At 42.5% G+C, this 21835-nt stretch overlaps 1 protein-coding gene across 2 annotated transcripts in view; it reads left to right on the top strand.

Annotated features, from left to right (window-relative positions):
* stx17 (syntaxin 17) overlaps window positions 1–21835 on the top strand; it is a 94236-nt gene that overhangs the window by 25790 nt on the left and 46611 nt on the right. Inside the window, exons 2-3 of one of the 2 annotated variants that reach the window (XM_048524163.2) lie at window positions 202–325; window positions 16059–16124. In XM_048524163.2, coding sequence (XP_048380120.1) covers window positions 202–325; window positions 16059–16124 — 190 coding nt within the window. Of the gene's footprint in view, window positions 1–153; window positions 326–16058; window positions 16125–21835 lie in introns of both variants that reach the window. The other variant, XM_048524172.2, reaches the window with a different exon arrangement.

Raw genomic sequence — 21835 nt, 5'->3', positions numbered from 1 at the left:
ATGATTTCTATCTTGTGATATCTTATTAAAAATCATTATTTGACATGTTTAAGTATTAGACATTGTATTTTGTGATGAATAGAAAAGTTTTTGAAAGACCTTGCAATATCAGTATTTTTCCTTCGAACCAATGTTTTTAATCTTTTATTTAAGATCTGATGTGATTTAACCAGAAAGACCCTAATTACTGTTTGGAAACAGGATGGCAAAAGATGCTGCAAAACTGAGCCTTCGACGATTGGAACCAGCAATCCAGAAATTTGTTAAGGTTGCAATCCCAACTGATTTGGAACGGCTCCAAAAGCACCAGATAAATATTGAGAAGGTGTGTGAGATTTATGTAAATATTTTCACTTCAGCGGTGTAAATTTGGAATAAAATATTTACTGTGTCAATTTCAAAGCAGAATATACTGGATAATTATGTCGTTTCCTCTGAAATGCCCATTACTTGAAATTAATTAGCTTAAAAGATTTGAAAGCTGAGTAATTCCATGTGAATAGATTATTAGCTTTTATCTTGAGGGCACTGGAATCCAAAGAGGAAGAAGTGATGCATAGTGCTCCAGAACTTTGGTGAAATGCTATCTGGAGCACCGCAGGCTGTTTGGGCAATTTTGCTGCTGCTTCTGCCAGGAGATCTGCTGACATTATATGCCATACAGTTTAGGTGGGTATAAAAGAACCCATGGCACAGTTTTGAAAAAGTGCAAGGGAAGTTATCCCTGGTGGCCAATATTTATCCCTCAACTAATATTACAGAAAAACAAGTTATTTTCTCATTATTGCATTGCTGTTGTAGGAGTTTGCTGTGCACAGGTTGCTACTCTGTTTCTTACATTTGTAATGCTTATGGAAGCCACAGTTATCTAAAATAGCCACCTCTCCACAAGTAATGTGAAAATAGTCTATTGAAGGCTGCAGTTTATTTAGCTATTATATGTTAGCTAAATAGATAGAAAAATATGAAACCTATAACAGTTGAGGGTTAAAATTGTTTCAGAGATAGTAGCAACTGCAGATGCTGGAGAATCTGAGATAACAAGATATAGATCTGGATGAACACAGTAGGCCAAGCTGCACCTAGACCGGGCTAGGCCCAAAACGTCAGCCTTCCTGCTCCTCTGATGCTGCTTGGCCTGCTGTGTTCATCCAGCTCTATACCTTGTTATCACAGTTGAGGGTAGTTCACTCTTATTAGCGGACAGCTAGCAGTTGTCAGAATGCATGTTCATCTCAGTAACTTGTGATGGCAGCAGCTTGCTCTCTAGCTGGATGATAGAAAACTCTTCTGTGAGATTGTCTACATCTTTCCTGATCCATCTTTCATCTTAAGAGGGCAGCTGCCTGACTAGCCGTTCAATCTGCAGAGAATTTGTTAATAACCTTTCATTTTAGAGTGTGGTAGGGTAGTCACTACGTTATCTTTGTTTGACTCTTTCTAATTAATGAATATGGAACAAGTCTTCAAGATGGTTATTTTTCTCTCCCCTTATGAGGTCAGCTTTTTTTAAATTAATGTCTTGTTGCAGGTTACCTCCTGGTTTGTTTTAAACACTTGCAGAAGTAAATGATTGGCAAAACATCATCCTGCCAGTTTAGGGCTGTCAACATGAAAGCCTGAGCCAAGATGTCTTGCTGTTTTCACGGACTATTTGTGTTCTAAAAAGAGAAATAAAATAGTTTATTTTCTAAGATGGTCCTATCAATGCTTATTAAGTGTTTGTTTTCCTATTTATTCTTAGAAAATATAGTTTATGAAAGGTCTAATTTCCACAATGGTAACAACTCTTCAAGAGTTCTTCATTGGCTGTAAAACACTTTGTGACACCCAGTGATCAGGAAAAGCTCAAATCTTTTTTTTGGTTAGTTTCTGGTTGATTTCTTCTGGCTGTTGGTAATAGTGGGAGTCAGTGGGCTTACAATGGATTTCAGTTAATAGCCAAACCACAGACTTTTAATAATTCTCTGTTGGAAAGTGTGTGCCATTGACACGGCCAGCATTAATTACTCATCCCTGATTGATTCCAAGAAGTGGTTGTGAATTGCTGCAGTTTGAGGTGTAGGAAAGCCCGGAGAGCCATTAGGAAGAGTGTTCAGGCTTTTGATTAAGTAACACTGAAGGAACAATGATATAATTCCACATTATGATGGTGTGAGTTTTGGAGACAAAGTTGCAAGTGATGGTGTTCTCATGTGCTGCTGTCCTTCTCGGTGCTAGAGGTTATAGGTTTTGCAGCTGCTGTTAAAGGATACTTGGCTACTTGCTCCCATGCATCTTGTAGATGGTGCACACCTCTGCCACTCTGCCTTTGTGGTAGAGGTACTGAATATTCAAGGTGGTATGATGTGCCAGTCAAGCAAGTTGCTTTGTCATGGATGAGCCAGTGTTCTTGAGTGGTCTGGGAACCACATTCATCCAGGCAAGTGGAGAGTGTTCATTATGCTTCTGGCTGGAGGAGCAGTCTAGGTTGAAAGAAAATTTTGAAGATGGAACAAAGGGTTTGCTGAAGATTGCAGAGAGAAGACTTTCAGCGAAAGAGGTACACATGGAGGCGAAAGCAGAAATTGGCTTTGTTCTAAGCTGGAAATCTGTTGAGATGTGGGTGAAAGGCGATAAAGATTTTGTTGAGAATAAACACTTGAGTAAGTGGAGAAGATCTGAAAGTTTAATGAAAGCATGGTAAGGAATTAAGTTTGAAGAAGGGATGGCGTCTGAGGGAGGTAAAGGATGTAAGGACATAGAGGATCTTTGGTATGTTTTGTTTCTTTACTTGTCCTATTATCATCTCCTTTCGCCTTGTACTATCAATCCTTTTGTCATGTAATCTTCATTGATTTTTAGACTTTCTCTCTTGTCCTCCCTGTGAGTGAACTGTCTTTCCACATCCCTCAGCAATTCCCCTGCTGCTGGTCTTAAAACCATTTCAAATATTTTCTGCTCCTGATGAAAGGGCATCATCCTGAAACTCTCCACAGATTTGGTCTGATCTGTTGGATAGAACATAGAACATAGAACATAGAACAGTACAGCACAGAACAGGCCCTTCAGCCCACAATGTTGTGCCGACCATTGATCCTCAGGGATGCACCCTCAAATTTCTGTGACCATATGCATGTCCAGCAGTCTCTTAAATGACCCCAATGACCTTGCTTCCACAACTGCTGCTGGCAACGCATTCCATGCTCTCACAACTCTCTGCGTAAAGAACCTGCCTCTGACATCCCCTCTATACTTTCCACCAACCAGCTTAAAACTATGACCCCTCGTGCTAGCCATTTCTGCCCTGGGAAATAGTTTCTGGCTATCGACTCTATCTATGCCTCTCATTATCTTGTATACCTCAATTAGGTCCCCTCTCCTCCTCCTTTTCTCCAATGAAAAGAGACCGAGCTCAGTCAACCTCTCTTCATAAGATAAGCCCTCCAGTCCAGGCAGCATCCTGGTAAACCTCCTCTGAACCCTCTCCAAAGCATCCACATCTTTCCTATAATAGGGCGCCCAGAACTGGACGCAGTATTCCAAGTGCGGTCTAACCAAAGTTTTATAGAGCTGCAACAAGATCTCACGACTCTTCAACTCAATCCCCCTGTTAATGAAAGCCAAAACACCATATGCTTTCTTAACAACCCTGTCCACTTGGGTGGCCATTTTAAGGGATCTATGTATCCGCACACCAAGATCCCTCTGTTCCTCCACGCTGCCAAGAATCCTATCCTTAATCCTGTACTCAGCTTTCAAATTCGACCTTCCAAAATGCATCACCTCGCATTTATCCAGGTTGAACTCCATCTGCCACCTCTCAGCCCATCTCTGCATCCTGTCAATGTCCCGCTGCAGCCTACAACAGCCCTCTACACTGTCAACGACACCTCCGACCTTTGTGTCGTCTGCAAACTTGCTGACCCGGGGCAGCCGGGAAGGAAAGCAGTGACCATATATATCAGCAAGGCGGCTTAACCCGAGACTCTACAACTGTAGAGTCTCCCACCCGCCCTCCTCCTCTAACCTAGTTAATAAGGTAAGGTTCATTCTAAACTTTCTCTATTGAACATAAGTTTGTTATTAATTTGTTATTATTACTTGAAGTGAGCTTTCTGCTTTAGTATTGAGTGGGTGTTCAGATAAGTGGGGTATGGATGCTAGGGCAGTTGCTTGCTCCTCCTGCAGAATGTGGCAGTTGGGAGATGTGGCACACGTCTCCGCTGGCTACATCTGCGGGAAGTGCACCCAGCTACAGCTCCTTGAAAACCGTGTTAGGGAAATGGAGCTGGAGCTGGATGAACTACGGATCATTCGGGAGGCAGAGGGGGTAATTGAGAGGAGTTATCGGGAGTTGGTCACTCCTAAGGCTCAGGACGAGGATAGATGGGTTACAGTTAGGGGGAGGAAAGGGGACAGACAGACAGTGCAGAGATCCCCTGTGGGCATTCCCCTCAGCAATAAGTATACCGTTTTGGATACTGCTGGGGGGGTTGACCTACCAGAGGAAAGCCATAGTAGTCAGTTCTCTGGCACTGAGCCTGACACTGTGGCAAAGAAGGGAAGGGGGCAGAATAGAAAAGTACTCGTGGTAGGGGACTCGATAGTTAGGGGAATCGACAGGAGATTTTGTGGGCAAGATCGGGATTCCCGGAAGGTATGTTGCCTCCCTGGTGCCAGGGTCCGGGACGTCTCCGATCGGGTGTATAAAGTTCTGAAAGGGGAGGGTGAACAGCCAGAAATCGTGTTACATATTGGCACAAATGATATAGCCAGAAATAGGTTTGAGGATATAAAAAGTGATTTCAGGGAGTTAGGATGGAAGCTGCAGAGCAGGACGAACAGAGTAGTGTTCTCTGGTTTACTACCGGTGCCACGAGATAGCGAGGTGAGGAACAGGGAGCGGGCGCAGCTGAACACGTGGCTACGCAGCTGGTGTAGGAGGGAGGGTTTCAGATATGTTGATAATTGGGATGCCTTCTGGGGAAGGTGGGACCTGTACAAGAAGGACGGGTTGCATCTGAACTGGAAGGGGACCAATGTCCTGGGTGGAAGGTTTGCTCGAGTAGTTCGAGAGGGTTTAAACTAGTATGGCAGGGGGGTGGGAACCTGAGCTGTATACCAGAGGTGAGCGTTGATGCAGGTGAGGCAGTAGCAAGAGGTAGACCAGCTAGTGGGAAGGATTTTCCTGGGAAGGAACCAAGGGATCGGTTAAAGTGTGTTTGCTTTAATGCAAGGAGTATCAGGAATAAAAGTGATGAACTTAGAGCATGGATCAGTACCTGGTGCTATGATGTTGTGGCCATAACAGAGACATGGGTTTCTCATGGGCTGGAATGGTTGCTGGATATTCCAGGGTTTAGAACATTTAAAAAGAATAGGGAGGGGGGAAAAAGAGGAGGGGTGTAGCACTACTAATCAGAGAGGGTATCACAGCTACAGAAGCTTCCATTGTCGAGGAAAATCTGCCTACTGAGTCAGTATGGGTGGAAATTAGGAACAGCAAGGGAGTAGTCACCTCGTTAGGGGTTTACTACAGGCCCCCCAATAGCAGCAGGGAGATTGTAGAAAGCATAGGTCGACAGATTTTGGAAAAGTGTGGACGCAGTAGGGTTGTTGTAATGGGTGACTTTAACTTTCCTAATATTGATTGGAACCTCCTTCGAGCAGAAGATTTGAATGGAGCTGTTTTTGTAAGGTGTGTTCAGGAGGGTTTCCTAACGCAGTATGTTGACAGGCCGACGAGGGGAGAGGCCATTCTAGACTTGGTGCTCGGTAACGAGCCGGGGCAGGTATCAGATCTTGTGGTGGGAGAGCATTTTGGTGATAGTGACCATAACACTCTCTCATTCTACATAGCTATGGAGAAGGAGAGGATTAGGCAGAATGGGAGGATATTTAATTGGGGAAGAGGAAACTATGATGCGATTAGACACGAGTTAGGAAGCATGGACTGGGAGCAGTTGTTCCATGGTAAGGGAACTATAGACATGTGGAGATGGTTTAAGGAACAGTTGTTGGGAGTGATGAGTAAATATGTCCCTCTGAGACAGGCAAGACGGGGTAAGATAAAGGAACCTTGGATGACGAGAGCGGTGGAGCTTCTAGTGAAAAGGAAGAAGGTAGCTTACATAAGGTGGAGGAAGCTAGGGTCAAGTTCAGCTAGAGAGGATTACATGCAGGCAAGGAAGGAGCTCAAAAATGGTCTGAGGAGAGCCAGGAGGGGGCACGAGAAAGGCTTGGCAGAAGGAATCCGGGAAAACACAAAGGCATTTTACACTTATGTGAGGAATAAGAGAATGGTCAAAGAAAGAGTAGGGCCGATCAGGGATAGCATAGGGAACTTGTGTGTGGAGCCTGAGGAGGTAGGGGAAGCCCTAAATGAGTTTTTTGCTTCTGTCTTTACGAAAGAAACGACCTGTGTAGTGAATGAAACCTTTGAAGAGCAGGTGTGCATGCTGGAATGGATAGAGATAGAGGAAGCTGATGTACTGAAAATTTTGTCAAACATTAAGATTGACAAGTCGCCAGGCCCGGATCAGATTTGTCCTCGGCTGCTTTGGGAAGCGAGAAATGCAATTGCTTCGCCACTTGCGAAGATCTTTGCATCCTCGCTCTCCACTGGAGTCGTACCTGAGGACTGGAGAGAGGCAAATGTAATTCCTCTCTTCAAGAAAGGAAATAGGGAAATCCCCGGCAATTATAGACCGGTAAGTCTCACGTCTGTCGTCTGCAAGGTGTTAGAAAGGATTCTGAGGGATAAGATTTATGACCATCTGGAAGAGCATGGCTTGATCAAATACAGTCAACACGGCTTTGTGAGGGGTAGGTCATGCCTTACAAACCTTATCGAGTTTTTTGAGGATGTGACTAGTAAGGTTGATGAGGGTCAAGCTGTGGATGTGGTGTATATGGACTTCAGTAAGGCATTTGATAAGGTTCCCCATGGAAGGCTCATTCAGAAGGTCAGGAGGAATGGGATACAGGGGAACTTAGCTGCTTGGATACAGAATTGGCTGGCCAACAGAAGACAGCGAGTGGTAGTAGAAGGAAAATATTCTGCCTGGAAGTCAGTGGTGAGTGGGGTTCCACAGGGCTCTGTCCTTGGGCCTCTACTGTTTGTAATTTTTATTAATGACTTGGACGAGGGAATTTGTTAATAGCATTCTCTGATTTATTTTACACTTCATTGCCAGAGATAGATAAATATACTGAGCTTTGGTATTGCAGCTTTTCCATGAAACAAGTTGTCATTGCCCATACTGTAGTGTTCATGCAGGCAATGCTAGTTAGCTCCGCCACATACTTGAGCTGAAAGGGAGCCTCACTTCCTCAGCATCCAGCTCATGTGTAACTATAGCAGCCTGTCAGGCTGGATATTGCATGTTATCCTGGCAGCAGTTGGAATGCCTTCATTTAGTGGCAGTCTGCAGCAATAGCAGCATTTGAATCGCCACAGTGAAGTACAGGTTAGCCACTAAGTGAAAGGTACTACCTGTTGACAACATGGATCATGACTCTGGTTCCTCATGCACATTAACACAGCAGGCACACACTGAAGACCATGCTGCCACAGGGTATGTAATAGGGAAGGCCATTAGAGTGCTGAAACAATGATTTAGCTGTCTGAATCCTTTCTGGAGATTCCTTGCAGTGGAAGGGCTGAGCAGCTGTCAAGATTTATGCTGGTCTTTTGAAGTTCAGCTTCGTATTTCACATTCACTATAGCGAAGGTGCAGGCCTGACAACCAGGCAAGAAGAGGAATCCCCCTTGTGAATCTCTTAGTACTTGTGTGTGCTGCATTTTACTAATGTAGGTGTTTCTGCTGGTATTTGACTGGGGTGGGCAAAGTCAGGAAACCACACAACACCAGGTTATAGTCCAACAGGTTCATTTGAAAACACAAGCTTTCAGAATCTCAATCCTCCTTTTGGTGTCAGTGAGAGAGGTAGTATCAGGCACAGACTTCATATGTAAAAGATCAAAGGTTCACACCATTGATGAGGATGTACTAAACAAACCTAAGATGCTGTTAAATCTTTAATCAGTTAGAAGGTGTTATTTGACCAATATGTATATGTAAATTCCTGAATTCCTGTCAAGTCACGGTCCCTAGAGAGCTAAAGGTTTTATCAGTGTAAAGAAGAGGTGATGTTTTAGGTCAGACAATACATGATAGGTGTGAGACCTTGTTTAGAATTGATTTGTGTTGGCATGTGTATATGAGGGTGGTAGTGCGCACGCGTGTGCGAGGTTGGGGGAGAGAGAGAGTGAGTGGTATAGTGTGGTGGAGCCACCTGTTCTGCCAAATGGAGCAGACTGCAGGTGTGAATGATGACATGTTAAGAGAGGACAGAAGGGGCTACTGCTCTATTGAATCATTGTTACTCCCCGATGCTGAGGTTCTGACAATCATAGTAATTTGTTGGAGGAGATCTTGTTAGACTCTTGTGACTTCCCTGAAAGCCCCTTTGAATATGACTACTGGCAGCCATAATGACAGGTTGGTTAACTGGAAGCTAAACTAATGTGAGAGCAATCTGATCATTAATGACTGTCGTTTGAGATTTCACTGCAGTGTTAAGATTTATAGTGGGAGCTACTTGTAGCTGAGACCTTGGGTATCATGCTTTGCTTCATGATTGAAGTCCACAAATGCACTAATGAAGTTGGCCACAATTTTCACTGGAGAATGAGGTGCTCCAAGCTCTGAAAAACATAGGTGCTGAAATCCTCAATATTTCTTTCCAATGTACCAAATGTTCTATTGTGTATACCCATCAACTGCCTTCTGAAACCTGGCCTTTTGAAGTTCAGCTCCTGTCAGACATGTCCTCCTATGATGTGTTATCTGTACTATTCCTGCACCATGCCCTGGTCATTTATGGGTATCTCAGCATGTGAAATCCTGCCTCTTCTAGCCTATTTTACCCACTGTATCAGGATCTGTAAGCATGAAAGAAAGTGACGGTTTATCTTCATCTCTGTCTTATTGTTTCTCCAGTGTCCCAGTGCAACACGTGGGGATGGGGTTTGCAGTAGTATTAAGTATCTGAGGGTGGGGTAGATCTTGTAAATGTAAGGCATGAGTCTTGATAGAGTTTTATTTTGTCAGTTGGGTAACAAGGCCGTGGTGCTCTAGGTATATCAATGATACAGTTGAAAGATTATGACATGATGGTGCTGTCGTTAACTTCATCCACTTGTGTGAAATCATTTAACCTATTATAGCAGTCAACGCCTTGTTGGATTGCTAGCATTAACCTCAATGACTAACAGTTTACACAGTCACTTTGGGTATGTGTGTTTGTTTGTTAGACAGGGAACTTAACCTTTAAGATTTTGGAGTAGATCTGTAGCTGGGGTTGCGGGTGTTGAGGTTGGTTGGCTCGCCGAGCTGGTTTGTTGTTCTGCAGATGTTTTGTCACCGTGCTTGGTAATGTCCTCAATGCAGCACCAACTGGCTACAAAAGGACACGACTAATACTCTCAAATCTCAATCCAATTGGACAAGGAGAACCACCACTTTGACTGGGACAACACCAAGACCCTGGGACAGGCTAGACAGAGACAAGCACAAGAATTCCTGGAAGCACGGCACTCCACAAAGCATGCTATTAATGCACACGTTGAACTCGACCCCATATACATTCCACTACAGAGGAAACACGGAAGTAAGGCAATCCATTGCAACGGATCCCAGACTTTAAAAACTAGGTGGGAATACACACCAATGCTTCATCAGAGCTGCACTGAGGATGTTACCAAACACGATAACGAAACGTCTGTGGAACAACAAACCAGCTTGGCAAGCCGACCAACCTCAAGATCTTAACCTTGTTTTAAAGAAATGCCTCTTCACCTTTTATGTCCTCCACCAAATGATTGAAAGCCTTAGATAATGCCAAGTGTTGTTATTTCCAGGCCAGATTCACTTACTGCATGACTCCCAGCATCTGTTCCAGCCACAATGCTTTGCTGCTTTAAGAAGTACAGGCTGAATTTAAATAGTGTAAGCTAGCTGTAATGGTGCAAGAGTGGTTTTGAATCTCGAAGAGAGGTCATGTCTGACACTTAGCCATAGAGGTCTGCAATGCAGAAGAGGGCCCGTTGGCCCATTGAGTCTGCACCTGTCAAAAACAAGCACCTAAGTATTCTAATCCCATTTTCTAGCACTTGTCCTATAGCCTTCTATGCCTTGATATCACAAGTGCACATCTAACTACTTGAATGTTTTAAGGGTCTATACTTCCCTTACAGGCAGTGAGTACAAGATTTCTGCCATCCCATGATAAACATTTTTCTTTCCTCTCATCCTCTTTAAACCTGCCTCTTACATTTAATCTATGCATTCTGAACTTTGAGCCCACCACCAAGAGAAAGTGTTCCTTCCTGTCTACCCTATAAATGTCCCTCATAATTTGATACACCTCAATAATGATACCACCCGCCACCAACCACCTCAACCTCCTCTGCTCCAAGGAAAACAACCCCAGTCTAACTAAAACACTCTTAACCAGGTAACATCCTGGTAAACCTTCTCTGCATCCTCTCCGATGCAATCACATCCCTCTGGTAACATGGATTCTAGAACTGCACACAATGCTGTATCTGTGACCTGGGTTACTTTTTACATAGTTCTGGTATTGTGTCCCTACTCCCCAATCCTGCTAATAAATATTCATATGCCGCCTTCACCACCTTATCTGCCTGTCCTGTTATGCTAAGGGACCAGTGGATATGCACTCCAATGTCCATCTGATCCTCAGTGCATCCCAGAACTCTACCATTCAAACCTGTATTCTCTTGACTTATTTATCCTACTCAAGTGTTTCATCTCACATTTACCCAGATTGAATTTCATGAGCCACTGATGAGCTCACCAGTCCAGCCCATCCATATCCTCCTGTAATTTAAGGCTACCATCTCCACTAATTACCACCCCATCAATTTTCATATCGTCTGCGAACCTACTTATCAGCTCCCCTACATTCAAGACTAAATTCATGTAACTCAATTATTTCACTTGTGTGACATGTTTCATCATTGACTTCCTCCAATATCAACATCCTGAACGTTACTGTTGACCAGAAACTGAACTGTGTCAGCCATATAAATATTGTTGCTACTGGGCCAAAATCTTGGAACTCCCTTCCTAATAACATAGTGGATGTACCACAGACCACATTGGAAACAGTGCCTTAAGAAGGCAGTTCACCATCACCTTCTCAGGGGTAGTGAAGGGTGGACAGTAAATGTTGGCTTGCCTGGTGATGTCCACATCCTGGAAACAAATTTTTTTAAGCACATAACTTCCTACTTTTCAGCCTAAACCTGAATGTTGCTATATTCAAACATGGATTTCTGCATTATCTGAGGAATTGTGAATGTCGCTACATTCAGACATGGATTTCTGCATTATCTGAGGAATTGTGAATTGAATGGAACGCTGTGCAATCAATAGTAATGGTGGAACAGTCATTGATGATGCGTATTTTGAGCCTGGAAGACGACCTGCAGTAATGTTTTGTGTTAGTACCGTTGGCTTTCAACAACTGCTGCCATCTTTGAGCTGGGTATAATGAGAACCAGTTGGGACATTTCTCCTTTTTTCCCACTGACTTCAATTTTATAAGGTACACCACAGGCTGAAATGCTGTCTTAACACGAAGGGCAGTTACTCACTTCTGAAATGTAGATTTTTATTCTCCATCTTTGGATTAAGGTAGTAAGGAAACCTGAAGTCATGAGTTCTGGAAGAAACCAAACTATGTGTCAATGAGTAGGTTGTTCATGAGATGTAGGAGAGGAAAAAGGTTATTCAGTCCATCACATCTGGTCCACCATTCAATTAAATGCTGATCTGATAATCCTGAACTCCATTTTCTTACTTTTCCTCATAACTCCTGATTTCCTTATTGATTAAAAATGTGTCCCACAGTTTGTTGTCTTCAGAGAGAAGAAATTTTTCCTTATCTCAATCTTAAATGAACAACTCTTCACTTTGAGATTATGTCCTCTGGTCTTTGACTCTCCCACGTGATTTTCTAGCATCTACCCTGTCAGACCTCCTAAGAATCTCAAATGTTTTGCCGAGATTGCCTCTTATTCTTATGAACTCCAAAGAGTTAAAGTCCAACTTAGTCAACCTCTACTCATAAGAAAAATTAGGGTCAACCTAGTGAACCTTCTCAGGACTGCTTGCAAGGCCAATATATTTGCCCTAGATAAGGGGACCAAAATTGTTCATATTCTAGATATTTTCTAGGGTGGTCTAACTGCCTTGTATAGTTTTAACCAGGCTTCCCTATTTTCATTTTTCACTCCCTTTTTGCAATAAAGGCTAACATTCAATTTTCTCACCCTATTATTATCTTATCTTTTAAATAGAGATAAATGTAAAAATACTTCAGTGCAGAGGGATTGCTGCATAGTATGCAAGTACAGCAGGTAGCAATGGAATTTTGATATTTATTGCAGAAGGCATGGAGTATGAAAGTTGGGAAGTGTTGCTACAGCTGTACAAGACATTGGTCAGACCATATCTGGAGTACTTCATTTTTTAGTTCCTTCCTCGAGGAAAGATGTAATTGCATTGGAGGCAGTTCGAAGAAGGCTCATGAGACTAATTCCAGGGATGAAAAGCTTATCTTATGAGGAGAGTTTGAATGGTTTAGGCATATGCTCATTACAGTTTAGCAGAATGAAAGGATGTAGAGCAGATGTTTCCCCTTGAGGGGCAACGTAAAACAACAGGCCATAGTTTTAGGCTAAGGGGTGGCAGATTTAGAATGGCGGTGAGGAAGAATTACTTCTCAAAGGTTTGTGAATCTGTGGAAGTAACTACTCTAGAGTGTGGAGAACATCAGTATATTGAATAAATCTAAGGCGGATAGAGATGGATTTTTAATCCGTAATAGTTGGAAGGGTTATGGGGAGTAGCCAGGAAAGTGGATTTGAGCCCAAGATGAGATTAGCCATGATCATATTAACTGACAAAGTAGGCTCAAGAGGCTGAATTTCCAACTCCTGGTCTTTGTTCTTATATTCTATTATACCTCTGCAGTTTTCTGTGCTCTTTCTCCACTTAAATAATATTCATCTCCTCTATTCTTTCTGCTAAAGCACATAACCTACATTTTCCTGTATTATGGTCCATCTGCCAAGTCTTTGTCCATTCACTTAACCTGTATTCCTCTATAGACTCTTACCGGTTGCCCTCACACTAATTTTGTATGATCTGTAAACTTGGTATTAGTACAGTCACTTTTATTATCCAAGTCTTAATATGTATAGCAAATAATTGTGGCCCCAGCACTGATGTCTGTGCACTTCGTTAGTTACATGTTACCATCCTTAAAAAGTTCTTCTTTATCTCAACACTCTTGTTTTCTGTTTGTATATTAATATACCACACTTGACACTATGGGTGTGGTGGGAGGCCGTAATGTTACCGGACCAGCAATCCAGAATTCCAGGCAAATGTTCTGAGGATGTGGATTCAAAATGCACCATGGCGGATTCAACAGCAATTTGAAACAAAAGGATTATCTAGTAGCAACCACGTAACTGCCGCTATTAGAAAAAAGTGTCTGGTTCACTAACATCCTTCAGGGAAGGAAATCCGCCATCCATATCCGGTCTGGCCTGTAATTGACACCAGACCCACAGCAATGTGGTTTACTCTTAACTGCCCTCCTAGTAATTTGGATTTGAATGGCAGAGCTGGGCTGAATGGCATATTTATGCTCCAATGTATTATGATCTTATGGACAATTTTTGACATTATCTAGTCAGTTACTCTCTTGTAGCTATACTGCAACAGTTGGCAAAGGTTTCAGGTAGTTCTGGAGCGCACATCATCAGTCTTCTAACTGGGTTGTTGTAAGGCCCATAGCTTTTCCACTCTCCAGTGTGCTGAGCTATTTTTTGACACTATTTGGAACAAATCGAGTTGATTGAAGACTGGAATCTGTGCTGTAGGCGTCCTCAGGAGGAGGTAGATTGCCCACTCAACACTTAAAGCTGTAGATACTTCGAAATGCTTCAGCTTTGTATTTTGTGAGAACTTCTCAAACATTTTCACACTGTGACCTCATTTGGAGGGTGAACATTGTTCTGAGCCCTCCTGGGAGAACTGACAGAGGGCCTCATAGAGTGAGGGAATAGCTGCTTTAACTTGACCGGAGGTGTACCACGGCCGCAACTACCTCAGATTTGATGACCCCAGAATCATAGCTCATAGCCCCACTTGGGTTCCTGACCCCATTTTGGGCAGTCCTGTCTTTTGCACTCCTGTGCTAAGCTCTGCTATCGTAGAATTGCAGATCTTTAAAAAATGTCCTTCACTGTGCTTTCTGATGAATGTGTCTGGTTGCGTCTACATTTTTGGAGATGTGTAAAATGTTCAATTTAAGAGGCATGTCTGTTGGCAATTCAGAGGTTCCTAACTGTACCAATCACAAGATTGCCTTTTAAAGTGATGGTGGAAGGGCATCATGGCAATGTTGATGAAGCTGGCCCAGCGGCAATAGAGGTAACTCTGATGTCGGTTGGCCTGGCGCAGGAGGTGACGAGGTAGTCGCAGAGGATTACCAGAACAGTGGCAAAGATGCTGTCTGAGGATTGGTGACTTTGATGATTGTTGGATGAGGTGTAGATGGTGACAAAGTGGTGGCAGAGGGTAGATGGTGCAGACGTCAGTGACAGTGATGAGCTGGCCTCAGGGCTGATGAGCTCTCTTCAAGCTATATCTTTAATTTTGTATTCTTAAATTATTCAAAATGGCGCTGTTTTATAGTGAAAAATTAAAGCTTTTCACATTTTTTATCTTTACTGTAAAATATATGTGACAATATAATCAAAATCAAATTATTATAGTGTGCCACTGCACAACAAAATTAAATGGTCCTGTGTACTTAAATATATAGGCTGCACACAAAATAATCAAGAGTGGACAATGATTGTGAGCGCGTGACTTAAATTTAACATTGCAGTCAAAACATTTAGGATATTGTTAGAATATAAATCTAAAATAGTGTGTGGGTTTAGAGAGATGATGAGATTTATATTTTAAAAAACATAGCGTTCTCATATGCAAGATTTTACTGCATGTGTGCTTTTTAAAACATTGGTTGTGTTTGAGTCCGTAATTTTGAGAACCTATTTCAGTTTGTTTACAGTGGTGATCTTTTTGCTACCGTACAGAACCAGGGAAAGAACCCTCTGGTGAAAATGAAAAGTGAATAGCCAATTTGGGTAAAATAGTTTGCCAACTAAGCTGGTAGCATTCAGTTAAGCCTACCAGAAAGGAAAGCACTCTCAGTCGCCATTCTTGCATGCCATTTTGTATCGTATACTTTTTAATAGTTGCAGTGTGCAGAAGCAATATCACAACAAATATAAATTTTAAATCCAGGACCAGTTCAATCCTAAATTACTTCAAAATAATTGCTTCTCCGAATCATATCCCTTTCAGATGAAAGTTTCAGAAACTATGAATAATAAGTGATACTATGGAACTTAATTCAGACAAATTGAGCAAGCATGGTGGTGCGAGGATTGAGAGAATTTGGAGAGAGTCAGATTCTTTGTGTTGAAAACATTCTCTCAACTTAAACAGAGAGTGGTTGGATACCAGTTAGACTTCTTAATGACTCCCAGTTATCCCTGGGCCCACAAGGATTCAGTGGATATAACAGAATTTGCAATACCTCAGCTGTCTTCTGAAGGCTGGCCAGCCAACTCTAATGGGTTTGCTGGTGACCTCATTGGGAGGCGGTGAACCCTTCGTTAATAGACACTGTATCCGGTTAAGCAACCCAGTAACTGGCAGGGGTCAAGGCTGCTGAATGTTGCTGAATTGCCTTTTGCACCTTCCCCTTACTCTGGTAACTCTTTCCCATAATTCTCATTCTCTGCTACTCACTACATTGAATATTTTCAAAATGTACATGATAAAGCTAAAGTAGAATTGTACATAAAGTTAAAAATCGTGATTCTTAACACCACTTATATCAATCTCCTCCTAGAGTTATTGCCTTGTTTTTGTTATACTGATAATTTCTTTCTCCAGTATCAGCGATGGAGTCAATGGGACAAGCTGCACCAGGAGCACATCAATGCAAGCCGTACTGTGCAGGTAAATAATGTTTGTGTGCCTTCTTTTTAGTTTGTTACAGAGCTTTTACGTTGAAGATGATTTGAGTGCCATTGTCAGGAATTCTTCTGCCTACATTAGTTTGTTTATTTGTACTGTTAATCTGAAAAGGGAATCTTTCAAATATGTTTTGTAAAAGTAGTAAAATAAAATAAATTGCTTCACAGTTTCAGCATTTTTAGAATTTATGTGTACATTGTAAATTTCTGGAGTAGTTATTTTATTTAGAAACTAGCATCGTTTTTATTCTTGTATCAGAGATAATGGGAACTGCAGATGCTGGAGAATCCAAGATAATAAAGTGTGAAGCTGGATGAACACAGCAGGCCAAGCAGCATCTCAGGAGCACAAAAGCTTGCGCTCCTGAGATGCTGCTTGGCCTGCTGTGTTCATCCAGCTTCACACTTTATTATCGTTTTTATTCTGCTTGTCAGGAATCCCATTCTAGAGTCCTTAAACTTTCCTAATTGCAAGCTCTCTCAGCAGAACTCAACTCTTTCCACAATGCTGCGGATAACTTCAATCATACAATAACAGTTTAAGCTTGTGATAAAGAGTTAATCCTAAATTTTGTGGCTTAGTATATCTTGTTTGAATTGACTCAAGCCAATAATTGTTCACCTTTTCCATTCATGATTAAAGCTTTAATGCAGATGTTGATTGGCTAACATGTAAGCACAGTGACATAGCTAATTTAAAGTATTCAAGCTTAAGTACATATAAACATTTAAAAAAACAGGAATGGGTCAAATGACCACATGGGTGTGCTCTGCTGGTCAATGTCATGTTGAATATATATATCAACTTCATGTCCATGCCCTGTTCCCACCTCCCTTGATTTGGAGGTTATGCACTTAGGCAGGAAGAATAGAGAAGCTGAATATTACTTAAAGGAGAAGACTGCAGAAAACTACAGAACAGAGGGATTTGGGAGTCAGTCTGCATGAATCACAAGAGATTAGCATCCAAGTTCGATGAGTAATAGGAAAGATAAATGGACTGTTGGCCTTTATTTTGAAGGGACAGGAATATAAAAGTAAGGAAGCTTTGCTAAAACTAGATGCAAAGCACCAGTCAGAGATAATGGGAACTGCAGATGCTGGAGAATCCAAGATAACAAAGTGTGAAGCTGGATGAACACAGCAGGCCAAGTAGCATGTTAGGAGCACAAAAGCTGACGTTTTGGGCCCAGACCCTTCATCAGAGCTCTGTGTTCATCCAGCTTCACACTTTGTTATGTTACAAAGCATCGGTCATGCTGGAATACTGTGAGCAGTTTTGGGCACCTTATCTAAGGAAAGAGATTCTGACATTAAGCCTCACAAGAGAAGGTTTACTCAGCTGGTACGTATTATGGAGGGAGTATTTTATGAAGATAGTTTGGGTATAATAGGCTTGTACTCATTGGTATTTAGAAGAATGAGAGGTGACCTTATTGAAACATACAAGATTTTTAGAGGACGTGACAGATTAAAGGCAAAAAGATTGTTGCTCCTTGTGGGAGAATGGTGGCTAGAGGGCAACTTTATGATAAGGGGTCATGCAGTTAGGATAGAGGTGAGGAAGAGTTTCTTCTCTCACAGGGTTGTGAATCTGTGGAATTCTTTATTATTAAGTATATTTAAGGCTGAGATGGGACAATTTCTTAATCGCTGGAGTTTAGAAGAATGAGAGATGATCTTCGAGAAGCCTAGAAAATTCTACCAGGACCAGACAGAGTTAACAAAAACAAAATTGCTGGAAAAGCTCAGCAGATCTGGCAGCATCTGTGGAGGAGAAAACAGAGTTAATGTTTCGGGTCCGGTGACCCTTCCTCAGTACTGATGGTGGCTGGGAAAACGCCGATTTATATGCAAAAAATAGGGAGGTGGGCGGGGTAGGGAGTAAACAATAGGATAGAGCCCAAAAAGAGATAGAGAGAGTTGGACAGACAGAGGAGTTGCTAACGATCAGGCTGGGGGGGTGAATACTTGTTAATGGGGACTGTTAGTGACTAACAACAGTGGGTGTATAGTGGCAGGCTATGTTGTAACAAGGACTGGTGTGTGGGGTGGGCCGCTGGGACATGGGAGAGTTTAGGTCTTAAAATTATTGAACTCAGTATTGAATCCAGAGGGCTGTAGGGTCCCCAAGTGGAAAATGAGGTGTTGTTCCTCCAGCTTGCACTGGGCTTCACTGGAACACTGTAGCAAGCCGGAGACAGAAATGGTGGCCAGGGATTAAGGTGGTGCATTGAAGTGGCAGACAACAGGTAGTTCAGGATAATGAAGTGTGAGGCTGGATGAACACAGCAGGCCCAACAGCATCTCAGGAGCACAAAAGCTGACGTTTCGGGCCTAGACCCTTCATCAGAGACGGGGATGGGGTGAGGGTTCTGGAATAAATAGGGAGAGGGGGGGAGGCGGACCGAAGATGGAGAGAAAAGAAGATAGGTGGAGAGGAGAGTATAGGTGGGGAGTTAGGGAGGGGATAGGTCAGTCCAGGGAAGACGGACAGGTCAAGGAGGTGGGATGAGGCCAGTAGGTAGGAGATGGAGGTGCGGCTTGGGGTGGGAGGAAGGGATGGGTGAGAGGGGGAACAGGTTAGGGAGGCAGAGACAGGTTGGACTGGTTTTGGGATGCAGTGGGTGGAGGGGAAGAGCTGGGCTGGTTGTGTGGTGCAGTGGGGGGAGGGGACGAACTGGGCTGGTTTTGGGATGCGGTGGGGGAAGGGGAGATTTTGAAGCTGGTGAAGTCCACATTGATACTATTGGGCTGCAGGGTTCCCAAGCGGAATATGAGTTGCTGTTCCTGCAATCTACGGGTGGCATCATTGTGGCACTGCAGGAGGCCCATGATGGACATGTCATCTAAAGAATGGGAGGGGGAGTGGAAATGGTTTGCCACTGGGAGGTGCAGTTGTTTATTGTGAACCAAAGCAGTCCCCAAGCCTCCGCTTGGTTTCCCCAATGTAGAGAAAGCCACACTGGGTACAGTGGATGCAGTATGCCACATTGGCAGATGTGCAGGTGAACCTCTGCTTAATGTGGAAGGTCATCTTGGGGCCTGGGATAGGGGTGGGGGAGGAGGTGTGGGGGCAAGTGTAGCATTTCCTGCGGTTACAGGGGAAGGTGCCGGGTGTGGTGGGGTTGGAGGGCAGGCAACCCCTGTCTACTTTCCGGAGAGACCACTCTCTCCGTGACTCCCTTGTTCGCTCCACACTGCTCTCCAACCCCACCACACCCGGCACCTTTTATTTAGACAGAGTTAATGCAGGAAAGATGTTCCTGATAACTGGGAGCCAGATCCAGGGTTAACAGTTTCAGGATATGGGACAAGCCATTTAGGATTAAGAACACAGAACATAGAACAGTACAGCACAGTACAGGCTCTTCAGCCCACAATGTTGTGCCGACTTATTATCCTACTAAGACCAAACTACTCTTCATACCCTACATTTTACTATCCTCCATGTTCCTCTCCAAGAGTCACTTAAAAGTCTCTAAAGTATCAGACTCCACCACTACTGCTGGCAGCGCACTCCACATGCCCACCACTCTGACATCTCCCCTATGCCTTCCTCCAATCACCTTAAAATTGAAAATTATAATGTGAGATATTTCTTCACCAAGAGTATGCTGAGCCTATGGAATTATCTGTCACAGAGAGCGGTTGAAGCCAAAGCATGAATGTTTTCAAGAAGGAGTTGGTTGTATTTCTTGGACTAAAGGGATCAAATGGTATGGAGAGAAAGTAGGAATAGGGTACTGATTGAATAATCAACTGTGATTATGTTACCAGGTAGAGCAGGCTGAAAGAGTTGACTGGCCTTCTACACCCATTTTCTATGTTTCTTTGGAATGAAGGGTTATTAGAGATAAGTCAGGAAAGTGGATGATGATGAGATCAGCTATGATTTCATTGAATGATAGAGTAGACTTGATGGGCTGAATGGCTGACCTCTGCTCCTGCATCTCTTGGTCTTAATTCTTTTAGTGTACAAAAACCTGTCAAGCTCAGGCATGAAAATTCACATGGAGCATCAACAGCTTTCAGAATAACAGAATTCCAAATGTTTAAATTTTCCTCCCAAAGTGGATAATTTCACGTCCTGTATGTTTGGTTAAAGACATGCTAGCCCAACTTTTCCTACTGAAAATGCAATCATTTCTTTCTCATTTTATCTTCAACTCTTCAAATGTAGGAGTGATTTCAAAGATATTACGCCCAGTTTTCCAATACCTCAAGCCAAGCATGTAACTTAAGTATCAGTGCTTTTTTTGGCTTGCTGCATTACGTAAATACCACATCAAATTTTACATTGTTTTGAGCAAAATGATGAATGTTCTAGTCTTTTCTTGCAATGTTTTATTAAGGGCATGGGATTTCTGAGAAGATAAGTGATGACAGTAATGTAATAATAGAGTCGCTGGACTATTAAACCAGTGGCCTAGACTAATGCTCGGGGGGGCAAAAGTTCAAATTCCACCACAGCAGCTAGTGGAATTTAAATTCAGTTAATATGTCTGAAATTGAAAAGCATTTTTAGTAATGCTGACCATGGAACTATCATCAATTGTTATAAAACTCCGTCAGGTTCACTAATGTCTCTTGGAAAGGAAACCTGCCATCCACACCTGGTCTGGCCTACCTGTGTGCCGAGACCCGTAGTGAGTGACTTTTAACGACTGTCCAGGGCAGTCAGGAATAGGCCACAATTCTTGTCAGTGATAACACAAACAAATTTGCTGGAAAAGCTCAGCAGGTCTGGCAGCATCTATGAAAGAAAAAACAGAGTTAATGTTGCGGGTCCAGTGACCCTTCACTAGGACTCAAAGCATCTTGTCAGTGATGCCTACGTGCCATAAACAATAAAAAAAACCTCAGGTTGTTCTTCTAGAGGGTGATGATCAAGGTTTTGTATTTCAGATCAGCATTTGCCTATTTATTTTAAATATTTGTTTTGTTCAGCTAACTTTATCGGCAGTGCATTTCCCTGGTTTTTTGGATCGGTACTAGAAAACAAGGAAGGACTTTCATTTGTTTAACCATTCTTCATTACCTGAGGACATTGCAAACCACTTTAATGAAATACTTTTGAAGAGTATTCACTCTTATAATGCAGGGAAACATGGGAGCTACTTTGCACAAACTAAGATTGCAAAATCACATTTGCTAAATGATCAGGTAGTCTGTTTTTGATAAGTGGATGAATGTTGGCCAGGAACTGTCAGATACTTTATGTCCAATTGAGCAAACTCACGGTGCCTTGCTTTATTATCCAATGTGCCATTCAGGCAGTCTGTGACTAGTTTCAGGTCATTCAGGCTCTGGATGTACTTCTGCAACATTTTAGGATTATGAAGTTAAACATTTGCTATCCAGATACCAAAGTGAAGATAGTCTGGGTAATTCACAAGATGGATTATGTGGAACAGTATTTTGAGGAGTCAAAGAGGGATCAGGCTATTTTGGATTTGGTGTTGTGTGATGAGAAAAGGCTTACTGTGAAGGAACTTTTGAGAAATAGTGATCAAAATAAAATAGAATTTTACGTGAAATTTGAATGTGACACAATTCTTTCTGAAACTGAAGTCTTAAATCTGAGCAAAGGAAACTGAGGGTATGGGATAAGGATAAATCGGTTAGGGTGAATTCAAAAATGCACTAAAAGATTTTTCATTTACAGATCTTAGAAGGAAGTAGCAATTGATA

Source organism: Stegostoma tigrinum, chromosome 2, assembly GCF_030684315.1.
Source record: "Stegostoma tigrinum isolate sSteTig4 chromosome 2, sSteTig4.hap1, whole genome shotgun sequence".
NCBI lineage: Eukaryota > Metazoa > Chordata > Chondrichthyes > Orectolobiformes > Stegostomatidae > Stegostoma > Stegostoma tigrinum.
This window is presented reverse-complemented; position numbering and strand designations above follow the sequence as displayed.